The sequence below is a fragment of the Dama dama genome, chromosome 20 (genome assembly GCF_033118175.1).
Source record: "Dama dama isolate Ldn47 chromosome 20, ASM3311817v1, whole genome shotgun sequence".
Lineage (NCBI taxonomy): Eukaryota > Metazoa > Chordata > Mammalia > Artiodactyla > Cervidae > Dama > Dama dama.
Window position 1 is genome coordinate 28,222,210 of NC_083700.1, and position 14,168 is coordinate 28,236,377.

General features: G+C 41.4%; 1 protein-coding gene across 8 annotated transcripts in view; it reads right to left on the minus strand.

Moving 5' to 3' along the window:
- Nucleotides 1–1,185: 1,185 nt before the first annotated feature.
- The window catches only part of SLC22A15 (solute carrier family 22 member 15), a 98,405-nt gene continuing 85,422 nt past the window's right edge, over nt 1,186–14,168 (minus strand). For 3 of the 8 annotated variants that reach the window (XM_061121069.1, XM_061121071.1, XM_061121072.1), the window contains 4 exons: nt 8,751–8,871; nt 7,165–7,237; nt 4,332–4,520; nt 1,186–3,791 (listed from right to left, as the gene is read on the minus strand). In XM_061121069.1, coding sequence (XP_060977052.1) covers nt 3,702–3,791; nt 4,332–4,520; nt 7,165–7,237; nt 8,751–8,871 — 473 coding nt within the window. In that variant the 3' untranslated portion in view covers nt 1,186–3,701. Of the gene's footprint in view, nt 3,792–4,331; nt 4,521–7,160; nt 7,238–8,750; nt 8,872–14,168 lie in introns of all 8 variants that reach the window. The other 5 variants (XR_009689050.1, XR_009689051.1, XR_009689052.1 and 2 more) reach the window with 5 other exon arrangements.

Here is a 14,168-nt window from a genome sequence, read left to right on the forward strand (position 1 = left end):
TGAAAGTTTTATATACATATTTTAAAATTTTAAACATTTTCATCTAGTAGGTATTTGTAAGGCAAGAAGAAAGAAATAGAAACAGAGATTAGAAAGAGGCGGAAGAAGAAGGACGAGAAAGAATCCATTTCTTATTGTGGTCATTATCAATAAAGTCTGAAGGCCAAAGTTCTGGGAAAGTGACAAGATCTTATGTCCCAATTAACCTTATGTACTACAATACCCCTTATCCTGTGAAGGAAGTTCCCTTTTATTACTTGTCTGCTAGTAGCTTTTATTTTAAATAGGTGTTGAATTTTGTCAGGTAATCTTCATGTATCTATTGAGATGGGCTTCCCTGGTGGCTCAGATGGTAAGGAATCTGCCTGCAATGTGAGAGACCTGGGTTCAATCCCTGGGATGGGAAAATTCCCTGGAGGAGGACATGGCAACCCACTCCAGTATTCGTGCCTGGAGAATCCCATGGACAGAGGAGCCTGGCGGGCTTCAGTCCATGGGGTTGCAAAGAGTCGGACAAAACTGAGCAACTAAGCACATCCACTGAAATAACCATAAGGTCTTTCCCTCTAATATACTACACAGATAAATTTTCTAACCATGCCCTATCTTTGCATTTTTCTCCCTCTAGATATATTTTTATAGTTATCTTCTGCATCCACCAACTCCCTAAACATGCTACAGCCCCTGTCCCACACACCACCCATAGTTTCTAACATATTCTATATTTGCTCAATTTGTCAAAGATGCTACTGTATACACTCTGACATATTCTGTAAGAACAAAAGAAAAAGCCTATGTTTTACAATTCTCTATCATATTCACAAGAAGCCAAAAAAGCTGCATTTTATTTACTGAAAAAAAAAAAAATCCTTTCTAGATATCCAATTTAAGAATTAATGATCTAATAAAAAATTGTAATGGAGGAGTCACTTCTATTAGAAAGCTGCATTTTAATTCTGGTTTAGTAGAGAGAATTATTGCAATGTTTTTGTTAAGAATATAAATCTATGAGAAGTATCTTTATCAGTTTGACCTCTACAAAAATACTTGTCCAGATCACAATTACTTGGGCAGTGTCCCAGGAAAATTTATTTGCTTCTTACTTATTGTATTTGTGTTTATTTCTTTATTTTTAGATACTAAAGAATGTCTGTTATCACTTGAAATCAGCCAAATGACAAATACTGCATTTTCAATGGGCAGTGGTTTTTAATTCACTGATCAAAAAACTATAGCACAGTTTCTTTCAAGACATCTGTGTGGTGCTTAAGTTCTGGACAAGCTGTTGATAAGACCTTAGATCCTGGAAGCCCTGGGATTTCTCATGTGTCTTACATTTTTCTTGTTGCTTTTTTGGAGAAAAGAAATTTACTTTTGAATACAATAAAGACATTTAAAAGAAAACCTTTTACACATCATCTGAGCAAACAACATATGTTACCTATAAATTAAGAGTTTTCCAATAATTTAATCAACACAAATGTACTCATGTGCACAATCTCCACAATCACTATTTTTCCACAGTTAACAGCAAAAGGAAACAAAATTTGTTTTTACAAAAGGCAAATTATTAAACTTTGCCAAAAGACCATCAAGAAAGAAACACCAAAGAAATTTAGCGACACATCTGACATGAGCAGCTGGTAGTCCAGCCTTAGCAACATGTATTCAAACTGTATTTCCTTCCCACCTTCTTCTATCCTAGAGTTGGAAGAAGAGAATACCCAGGGACAGAACTAATGGAGTCCTTATTTATCTAGTCAGAGGCAGAGGGAACCCCAGTGCCAACAAAAAAGATGGATTACCAGTTAGTCTTCAAAGAGAACAAAGCCACAGCACCGGCTGTCTCTGGGTATTGAGTCTATGAGTAATACATTTTTTTAACTTCTAATTTCCACATTTTTTGATAATGGGGTTATTACTCTTATAATGCAAAGAGGCTGACAACCAGCCAAGAATCACCTACATGTTAGCTTGTTGTTTTACGTTTAACTTCACAACAAAGAGCTTCGAAGTGTCCTTGTAAGTTCTTCCTTTCTTCTTCTCTTGACGGTGGGCAGGGTCTCCATCTCCCAGAGAAAGATGCCAAGATTCCACAGCTTGGGGCTTTGGGTCAGGTTTGCCTGTGATGGACAAAAACGATACTACAGGAGTTCTACAACTTCCTTGACGGCTGGAAACAGCAATACATGTTGTGTTCTGGGCACAGCGGAGAGAAATAAACAGCAGTAGAGATGCTTATTATTTATAAAGAACCCCATACATAAGGGCATAAAGGATATAAAACACTTTAACAAATACATAGGTTCAGGCTAGTAGAGTACAAACCAAGAGGTAAATGGAAGAAGACAGGAGAGGGTTGGAGCCAATTCGAGGTGAGTCCTCCAAGATTTCCAGAAACAGACACAGTGATGACTTCTATTTCTAATGAAATTTCTTTTTCTCCAAGAGATTAGCAGAAATGGAAATTCTGAAAACACAGAAACGGTCCCAGTTGGGAAACTGACCTAAAGCAACGCTGTCCAAGCTTGTTGACTCCAAGATAACACTTCTTTTTGACATAACACTCGAGTTTCACAGGAAACACTTCCAGCACATGATTTAAGGAAACAGAGTATGACAGATTTTATTTGAAAGCTGGTAGTACTTAATGAAAACCAACATTTCCTAGGAAATTCCTGTGACTTCCATTCTAGCTAAACTCAACAGGCTGGGGCTGACCTAGGACTAAAGGAGTTCAAGCCCTTAAAGGTTGCCCAAGTCCCTCCTTGCACAACACTAAAGACAAAACAAACATAACATTGTGAAAGATAATTTTCTTTTCTTCCTTATTAAAAACAACATCTTTTTTCTCCCCTTTAAGCATCCAAGGGCTCAAAAGAAGGGCTCGACATGTCACTTTTTAACTGCCCTTCCCCTTTATAAAATGTCATCATTTACTGGGCATGTCTGGAAGTTTTGCTGGTACTAGAATCTGAGATGGAAATTTGAGTATCAGAGGGAGCTGCTGGGGGTTTGGAGGGGGTGCAGCCACACCTCGGACTCTGAAGTTACTTTGGTGCAGCTGGATTTTTCTAGTGGGTCATCTGTCAGACTAACACAAGGAGCTGGAACCAATCACTGGACCAGGGACCAAGCTGAGGGCCCAGATTTCATCTCCTGGGCTGAAGCTGGAGGGCCTCAGGTCATACAAATGATTTCTCAATGCTTTTCTTCTGGCACAAAAATGAATGCAATGCTAACATCAACTTGCCTCCAAAGATTCCTAGTGAGGAGCAACCGCTAGAGGGGCAGATGTCAACTCTGGTACACAGATTCCATCTTAATGGTGAGAAGAAATTTTACATATTTGCCTTTAGGTCACAATGAAGTTGAAAGGCAACGTAATCAAACTTCTAGAAACAACTGAGCTTACCACTCTGGCATGCAGAATTGAGCAATCTGGCCAAAGGTCATGATTCTGCACTATACCTCAATTGTAGGCAAGTAATAATAGCTTTTTACTCAAGGCAGTGATGTCCGGTTCATGGAAATCTCTTCTCCAACTTCCTTGCTGCCTATAAAACATCAGGCCATACAGAGTACCTTCTGTTTGTTCAAGCCTTTCTTTCCACAGCTCTCTGCAATTTCCCAGGAGCACCTGCCTTCAACAGAGGCACAGAAAATGATCCTCTGCTTCTGAGGAGGAACCTGAGGGTTCCTCACTTGATCATCTGAGTCTCTTCATCTGCATCATAAAACTCTTCCTCTTCGTCACTCTCGCTCCCTAAAGGGCTCTCCTTGTCCACAGACTAAAGCAGGAGAGAAGAAAAGGGCAGGGAAATGGTGTCATGACATTTCTAAAACAAATTACTGTCTAGCATTCAACTGACAAAGGTACTCTGATGACACTTATTCCCCTAAGAATTAGTCCCTAAAGTGTTCTAAGAAAGCTAATGAATCATCTTTATTTCCCCGAAAATCAGCTGCAATTAGATTCCACCTTTGTTTTCCAGCATTTTTGCTCAGTTCCATTACCCTAACCAGGTGGCTTTCCAGGTGGCTCAGTGGTAAAGAATTCGCCTGCCAATGTAGGAGATGCAGCTTGGATCCCTGGGTTGGGAAAATCCCCTGGAGAAGGAAATGGCAACCAACTCCAGTATTCTTGCCTGAGAAATCCCAGTATTCTTGCCTGAGAAACAGAGGAGCCTGGAGGGCTACAGCCGTGGAGCTGCAAAGTCTGTGTGACTGAGCACACACACATTACTCTAACCAGACATTCTTTCTTTTTATTCCCCCCAAAACTGTCATCATGTAGTAAACCAGAATGATTTAGAACAATTGTGTCATACCTGAGGGGGATCCAAGGTCTGCAAAGATAATGCTTCCTCCCCTAGCCTCCGATATGAGTATACCTGAAGGTCAGAAAATGTCTCCAGCAATGGGCTGTTAAGGGTTTCTGGCAATAATAAACTCAGGAGGCCTGAGGTCAGCCCTGTGGCTCCAAAGACAATGAAGGGTAAAGACCATTGCACATACTTCTATGGGGGCAGGGAGTGGAATGAAAACAAACAAAAACTCAGTGTTAGTTTCCTAGCAGATGACATCAGCAGTCTCATGACTGAGGACCTGCCCCGTTTACTGTCCAGGCCCTGCTTTCCCACTAGAATATACCACGCAGCCCTCCTCTTCCCACAGAGAATTACCGGGGGAAACTAGAGCCAGTCCTCAGGCACAGAGACGCAACCGGGCAGACAAAAAGGACTTCTGGTGTCCAGCAGAAGCAGCAGAGGGTCTTATGCTCAGGGTGGGGGGTGTGGGGTGGGGGCAATGCAGACACATGGCCAGGGCGCATGCTGAGCCAGACACTCAGCTTCCACTTCAGTCGAGTGGCCTGTGACACGGGGATCTCCACGTGCAGGCAACACTGCAAATGAACTTTTAAAGTTCCCAACCCTGGAACTGGCCAAACAGTCTCATACACGAGTGCTGATTCCCTAAGCACCAGAACTGAGAGGCTCAGGGGTCAAAGGTGTAAACACCCTTAAATATTCAGGACTGATTTCCTTTAGGATGGACTGGTTGGATCTCCCTGCTGTTCAATGGACAAGAGTTTGAGTAAACTCCGGGAGTTGGGGATGGACAGGGAAGCCTGGCATGCTGCAGTCCATGGGGTCGCAAAGAGTTGGACACGACTGAGAGTCTGAACTGAACTGAACACCCTGAAAAGGAAGAGAAAAGCCTAGAGAAACCTACGCAGATGGTTTCGATATGCTAGCAGGCTGATCCAAAAGACATTCTCAGGAAAATTTATATACAAACATATCATTTCAAAGATAACATCATGCTCCTTGCAGGACTTGGCGCCAGGAACTGATTATCATCCTGAACTGATTATCATTCCTGAATTCCTGCATGGGAACCACCTAGTTTTGTCATCTCTGGTTTGGGCTTCCAAATTCTGTGGCTAGTTAGAATGTCTGCTCTGGTCATCTTTTCCTGATTTTTCAAAGGTGATGACATAATGCGGGAGGAGAGGGAGGCATGGGGAGGAGAAGAGGGGGACTCCAGCCCTCTGCATGCTAACATGAGTGACTGAACCAAGGGGAACACTCGCCTCTTCTCAACTTAGCGGGACTCAGGGGAAACACCATGTTGGGTTTTATAACATTCTAGGACAGCCATCCAAAATTGGGCGTCTTTAATGATAAACACCTAATGTTGGACACATTTTGCAGAATGGAACTAGTAAGACCCGTAAGAAGGGTCTTGTGATCTAAAATTGAGTGTGAAACATGGAGAGATGTTTCAGGGAAGACTTAATTCTTACTTCATGTTGGATCTGTTTCTTTGACTTGCTTTTCATTGCTTTTGTCATTGTAATCATACATAATGGCCTGAGAACCTTGGGCTTCTCAGGTGGCGCTAGCCTTAAGGAACCTGCCTGCCAATGCAGGAGATGTAAGAGACACAGGTTCAATCCCTGAGTCAGGGAGATCCCCTGGAGAAGGAAATGGCTACTCACTCCAGTGTTCTTGCCTGGAGAAATCTAAGGACAGAGAAGCCTGGCGGGCTACAGTCCACAGGGTTGCAAAGAGTCAGACAGGACTGAAGCGACTTGGCATGCATGCAGCACACAAAGAACCTTGCTCGAGGGTGAAAATGCCTTCACTCAACTCACAGAAAGATAATCTGACCCTGCCCACCTGTGAACTGCTGCAAGGAAGAAGAGATTAGCACATCCCATCTCCAGGCTGGCCATTCTGGGAGATATTTGCAAGATTAATGGCCTTTTTATTTTATTTCTTCGTCTCCCCCGACTCTGTGTTCCATGAAAGAACCTAGCATTCAGACCCTGACAAGATGGTTCTATTGAGACATTAGTGGTTAATCGGCCTGTCACTCAGCAAGCAGAGAGAGCTCTGACTCAGTGACAGAGATACTCATTAAAAGGAAGTGTATCCTGCTTCCTCAAGAAAAGAAAAGGCCACAATGGCACTTCAGAAACATCCTATTCTAGGGCATCGTGAATGAATCGTAGGGTGAGTGATGGCATCTAGGGTGAATCATAGCCTGAGTGATGAGTGGCTGTCTGTAGAACAGGCTCACAGCCTCACGTCAAACCTAGTCACGTTTCCGCAAGTCTTGGCTGGGAAAGTCCTAGAGGAGACCAACAGAGACGTGCCCGGGGGGCTCCATGGGATCTTTCGCAGAACATGCACATTTGAAGATGGGATGGAATTTACACTATTCATATCTCCCTTTCACACATTTCTCTTGTAACCTGCTTTTCCAAGTGGTATGCTGTGTTGTCCTCATTATTTAATACAGGGTACCAATGCCTAGCACATAAGGTTATGGTGAAGACTGCATGAGATGATGTATGTAAGAGGCTTAGCACAGAGCCCAGCACACAACAGAAACTTAGGAAATGCTTGCTAATCTGCTAACTTACAAATAGGGACAGGAAGGTTCAGGCTGGCATCAGCTGACTGCAATGAACACAGTCAATCCCTGGGAAGGGTCCATCTGCACTGACAGACCCTTAATCTAAAAGGCACAGGGTTCACATCTGCATCAGGCTGATCTTCAATGGCAGCTGTCTGCTGCCTCTTTCTACTCAAGAGCACAAACATTGACAAAGCAGAGAATCAAGAAAAACAAAACTAGGGGGTACAAACCAACCAGTGAGGGGATGAAGGGAGCAATGATCCCACCAACTCGGGAGAACATGGAGCAAGTTCCAAGCCCAACATTCCTGGAAGGTATAAGAAAAAAAGAAAAATCAGTAAGTTCTAGGGGGACAGTTTTAAGGCTCTAAGAGATAGTGGGCTCAGAATAACAAATGCCAAGCTGGAAGTACAGGATACTATAAGCAATACTGCCCATTAGAACTTTCTACGATGCTGAAAATGTCCTGTAAGTTCCCTGTCCAACATGGAAGCCCCCAGACACATGCAGCTACTTGATGCTCAATGTGAGTAAAAATGAGGAACCGAACTTTTAATTAATTTAAACTTACATAGCCACATGCAAGATTGGACAGTGCAGCTATAGAGGCTGGTGAAAAAGTAAGCATGTGAATATTTCTTGTTAAATGTTCTCATGTTTTAGGTCTCCTATTAGTTCAAATAGTCAAAGAAAAGCCAGGGCTTTATGGTCTGAAAAAGTCTGTCCATTCTTTTAAACTCAACTAATTAGCTACAGAAGGATCAGGCATATAAATAGGAATTGGCTGAACATATGTTCTCAGGAAACCAAGAACACCTTGGTTACCTTTTTGGGAGTGTGGGTATCAAGGAGAGGGGAGGAAATGAAAAGGATAATGATTATAAGTAGCGTGATCATACAGCACCCTGTTATCCCAGCTGAATTGTTAACAAGTCCACTTTCACTCTAAAAAGTGTCCCAGTTTAGAACCAAATGGCCATCCTAGTTTTATAGGCAATAGCCAGAGAAAGCAGTTTCTGGGAATAACCAGCGAATGACAAGCCAATTGCGGACGATCTGATCTCTTACTGGGAAAAAGATAGACAGAACCATTGGGCTTCTTGCATGGATGAATGAAACAGAAGGATCCATTTGGAATGATCCTCAAAAAAGACTGGGAAAATGCTAAATGGGGAACCAAGACCCAGCACACAGAGCCAGTTCTGCAAAGACTAAGCTGCATCTCTTCCCTTCAAATTAGGTTTGGTTTCTTGTTTCCAAACTTATTTTATGAGGGGAAACTTGGAAAGAAATATGTTGAGGCTTTTCTCGGTTTGTTTTTGAATATGTTATTTTTGATATAAGCACGTCCTTCTCATTAAAAATTACTTTTAACATGTAAGTATAATGTTCACTTATAACTATAAAGGATTATCTTTTTTGAAACATGTATATTTTGTGCCGAAATACAGACTCTATGCTAACAGGGACCTTGTTCTCTGGTCCACTGTGTGTCTGACACAGGAGGGAGGGGTGTCTGAGTAACTCAAGTGACTGAAATAAAAGCAACTTACGAGCACCATTTGGGCGATGGGATACCCTTAGTGCAGAGTCATTCTCTCACAAGATGGACAGGGGATTCAGCCAAAGATAAAGCAACATTTTCCTCAGCTAATAGGGCAAGACTGAGGCTCCACAGGCCCTGGGTTCATGATTGCTTACTGTGTTGCTGCTGGCCCACACTGGCTGTGCTCTAGAAGTGAGGACCACGCCTCTGTCAATGCAAAAATCTACAACAAAATGCAGGAAATGGGAAGGAGGAGGCTGAGTGCAAGGCATACCTGATGACTGTGGGGTATAGCTCCGAGGTGTAGATATATACAATGTTGAAGGCAGCGCTGATGGTCAGCTTTCCTAGCAGGGACAAGGAATGGCTGTTCACCACGGCAAACACACCTGTGTCTGAGGAAGACAAGGGCCATACCTGTGAGGTCCTTGGGAGAAAACTCCCTCTGAATGACACATTTAATTCTGAAGGAGTAAGAGACGTTCATGGTGATCTCAAGCAGCAAAGAGGTCATATAACTGGACACACATGCTAGAGGTTTAGTCATCACAAACAGCACACACACAAAATTTCTCAGCATTTTGGCCAGCCCCAGGAAATCTTTCACAGTGGCTATCATGAGGGGTGATTAAACCTGCACAACCTAAATGTCCATTGACAGATGAATGGATAAAGAAGATATATGTGTGTGTGTGTGTGTATTTACATATACAATGGAATATTAACTTGTTGTAAAAAAATGCCTTTGCAGCAATATGGGTGGGCCTAGAGACGATCATACTAAGTCAGACAAAGACAAATACCATATGATGTCACTTATATGTGGAATCTAAAATATGACACAAATGAACATACCTATGAAAGAAAAACAGGCTGACATATACAGAGAACAGACGTGTGGTTTCCAAGGATGGGGTTGGGGGGAGGGAAAAATTGGGAGTTTGGGATTGTGTATGTGCTCAGTCTCTCAGCTGTGTTAGGGATTAGCAGATGCAGACAATTATATAGAAGATGGATAAACAACAAGGTCCTACTCTATAGCACAGGGAACTATATTCAATATCCTGTGATAAACCATAATGGAAAAGAATATGAAAAAGAATATATATGTATAACTGAGTCACTTTGCTATACAGCAGAAATTAACACAACATTGTAAATCAACTATATGTTATTTAAATAAAAAAAAAACTGCACTCATTCCTGAAGGACAGAGCTCCCTGAAAATGTCTGTACTGGAGTCAAGTAAGCTTCACAGAAGTCGTAAGTTCCACCTATCTACAGGTATTACCTGCCTCTCCTTTCTTCCCAACCTCATTCAACAATCAATGATGTAAAAGGCTGATCAGCATGACAAGCCCTGATACATGAGAGGAGTAAGTTCCCCCAAACTCCTATCTTCAGTTTGTATTCCTTGGCGTTCCACTGCAAAGCTAAGGAATAATCCCACTAAACTATTACCAGAAGATATACATTAACGTTCCTTAAAGAACAAGATTCTAAATATGGAACTACTTTTCATCCTTCCTCCTCCCCAACTTCTTACTTGGATTACTAATCAATAATGATATTTGAGTTTCCTAATGTAATTTTTTTTTAAACACAGAATGCAAAAATACAGTTTATGCCAGTTCATTTCCCTATCAAAAATGCTATCAATTGTCCAGTGGTTCTTTCTTTTTATTAATGCTATCTTCTCTGGGATCTTACAATGTAATTATTCTTCAAAAATATTTAACCTCTTCCCTTCAGCAACCCACTAGCCTCCAGCTTCAACACTTTTCTCCTTCTACAAAAATACCAAAAATTCTCACTGCCTTCACTGCACTTTCGCTCACTTCGCAATCAAACATCTCCAATGAATGACTGACCCTCCCTTTCCTTAAATGCATCTGCCTGTGACCCACTACAGTGTGCCTTCTAATACCATCCTCTCCTGAAACTCCTATTCTTGAAGGTCAGCAGCAATGTCCTGATCACCAAAGTAATTGCTTCTCATTCTCCTTGACATTTCTGCGTAATAGAACATGCCTGTCCCTTCCTTGGGACTGCATACGTGGCTCATCAAAACCGCTCTTCCCTTAAATAACTCAAACGCAATATCCTCTCCTGCCCTGACTTTCATGGTCCCTGTTCCCCAACCCCCACAACTGCCATGTTTCAGACACTCTTGTAGTTGCTTACTTTTCCATTTTGCCTGCCCCAAATATATTTTGACTTCTCTGAGGCTAAGGCTTTGTTTGTATCTGTTTCCTTCATGGCACCTCCCATAGTCTGATGCACAGAGGTGCTCACTAAATATTTAATAAATGGATAAGTGTAAAGACTATGACAGGGATTAATCTAAGTGAAGAGCATCTGTGTTCATGCTCTCTCAACATCTGAAGAGGGAGGCACATAATACACCCCATTCCAAAATACAAGTTTCACATTCCCAGTTTGACTATGAAATAAATCTTCATCTACTTTAAAGATGGCGTTCTAAAGATGATGTTCTGAATGCAGTGGCCCAGACACTGCCAAACTCGACCATCTGGGGCCTGCTTCTCTTCTGCCAGGCTATTTGGAAGACTATGTCAGCGATTTTAAGTACTGAATATATTATTTCAAGCCATGAGGTGCTTGCTTCTGGAAAAAGAATCATGTTCAAGGTACAGGACTGGACTTTGATATCTAAAAAATTCAAGTAAACCAATAATGAGGGCAAATTAAATTCATCAGTAATTTTTCAGGAAACTGGGCGAGTCAGGAAGTGGTCTTGAGTGGCACTGAAGCAAACAGAAATGTGCACATTTGCTTGATTGCAAATGATCTTTGGGACTGTTTTCAACCCACACAGGATGGCATCTTTCAGAACAGTGCTGGAGACACTCTACAACATCTTTAAAACAGGTTAGGGAATTGTCATCCTGAAAATTAAATTCAAATAATATGTCTGTTGCAGAAGGCGACATCTAAATACCCACAAGATCCCAAGCTGGAAGACGTCTCCCTGGCAAGGTTCAGGACACTTTCAGCCATGGTCCATCTGGGGAGCCCGGCTCCAGCCACATAACCACAGAGTGCTCCCATCAGCCTGACACCTCATCTGCTGCTTGAAACTTCCCCCCTATGTTCCTGCCAATGGAGTCTGCAGTGGCCACTTGAGTGTGGGGAAGCTCACTTTCCCCAAGGTAGCCCATGTCAATTTGAGACAGCTCTAATTACTACAAAATGATTTCTTAGCCTTTTCCCTGTGGAGCTGCTGGGCTGTTGGTCATCATGAGTCAATGATGAGGTAGGCTTTGCAGCCACTGGGCTGGTTCCCTGGATTTCTGACCTTGGTTCTTTATCCGAAAATGAAATCATACATTATTGGCTATTTATGAATGTGACTGTTGAGAAAAAAGAGTGTTTTAAAAGGAAAAATTAAGCTCAATTATCTTTGTGAGGGGAAAAAACAGAGAATTCTCAAAACATTTATATCCTTCAAAGTAATGAACTTAAAAGGCTTTAAGTTGATTCCAATGATATAGCTACTAAGGATGTCACTTTCAGAACTAGTTATCTGAAGTTTTCTCAGAGTCCGTTGGGGTCACCAGAATACATATCTCAGCATATTATAGTCACATTGCACTGACCCAAACAGTAAAAGTTCAACTTTATCATCCACTTCATTCACTGGGTGATTACAGTAAATTTCTACTATTTGCGAATATGCTAAAAATCTATTTTGAGAATATATTAAAAATCTATCAGAGAGCTCCAATGCTTCTGAGATTCATCCATGACCCTGCATGTATCAGAAGGCTGTAGTTTCTTCCTTTGTTGTTGGTGAGTAATTCATTGTATGGATATAACACAATTGGTTTACCCATTCCTCAGCTGGGGTGCATTTGGGAACTATTATAGACTATGAACATTTTAATCAAAGTTCTTTCGTGGATCTATGCTTCTGGTTCTACTGGGTATATAGGAAGTCCTATACATTCACTCTTATGCCAATACCACACTTACTGGTTTTTGTTTTTTTTTTCTTTTCCTTGTTTTTAGGCCACACTCTGGTTTGTGGGATCTTAGTTCCCCAACCAGGGTTTGAACCCTGGCTACTGAAGAGAAAGTGCTAAATCTTAACCACTGGACCACCAGGGAATCCCCCATGTTGTCTTGATTAATACAAGTTTGTAATAAGTTTCAAAATCAGGTAGGATAAAATCCTCCAACTTAATTTTTCTTGATAAAAAATTATTTTGGATATAATTTGCATTTCCATAGCAATTTTAGTATTAACTTGTCAATATGTACCAACAAAAAGAAGCCTGATAAAAATTTTACTCGGATTCTGCTGAAGATAGATTGATGTAGGGAGAACTTGACATCTTACACAGTATTTCCTGATCCTTGAGTACAGTAAACTCTTCATTTATTTTATTATTACCATTACCAGCAATTCATTTATTTAGTCTTCTTTAATTTCTCTCAATGTTTTATATTTTATAGTTTTATATAGGTCTTATACAAATTTTAAAAATTTTATTTCTAAATATTTAATATTTTTTATTTTTTCAAAATGGCATTGTTTTTGTTTCAATTTTTTTTTTTTATTGCTGCTGCTAAGTTGCTTCAGTCGTGTCCGACTCTGTGCGACCCCATAGACGGCAGCCCACCAGGCTCCCCCGTCCCTGGGATTCTCCAGGCAAGAACACTGGAGTGGGTTGCCATTTCCTTCTCCAATGCATGAAAGTGAAAAGTGAAAGTGAAGTCGCTCAGTGGTGTCCGACTCTTAGCGACCCCATGGACTGCAGCCTACCAGGCTCCTCCGTCCATGGGATTTTCCAGGCAAGAGTACTGGAGTGGGGTGCCAGTGCCTTCTCCATGTTTACTGCTAATATACAGAAATAAAACTGCACCAAAGACTGCTAAATTCATTTATTTATTCTAATAGATTTTTTTTCTAGGATTTTCTATGAAGACAATCATGTAGTCTTATGAATAAAGACAATTTTACTTCTTTCTTTTCAATTTGAATCCCCCTAATTTCTTTTTAATTGCCTCACTGTATTCACTAGCAATTTCCGTAATTTCAGTAAAATGCTCCAGAGAAGTGGCAATCCTTGACTGTTCCCTGACCTTAGGGAACAATAATTTAGCTTTTTACCATTAAGTGTGATGTTAGCTATAGGTTTTCTTTTATCAGGCTAAGGAAACTTCTAGTTTCTGTGTTTTTTCCCTTGCATTTGCACCATACTATTGTCTTTTTATTCATGTTTTAAAATCTTTAATTGGAGGATAATTGCTTTACAATGCTGTGTTGGTTTCTGTCTTACATCAACATAAATCAGCCATAGTATACATACGTCCCTTCCCTCCTGAGCCTCTCTCCCACGCCCCCATCCCACCCCATCCCACCCTTCTAGGTTGATTGCCACAGAGCACCATGTTGAGCTCCCTGCTTCATATGGCAAATTTCCACTCCAGTACTCCTGCCTGGAGAATCCCCAAGGACAGTGGAGCCTGGCAGGCTACAATCCATGGGGTGGCAAAGAGTCGGACACGACTGAGCACCTAAGCACAGCATGGCACCTTTTTACATGCGGTAATGTCTACATGTCAATGCTACCCTCTCAGTATGTGCCACCCTCTCTTTCCCCTGCTATGTCCACAAGTCTGTTCTCTATGTTTGTGTCTCTATTGCTGCCCTCAAATAGGTTCA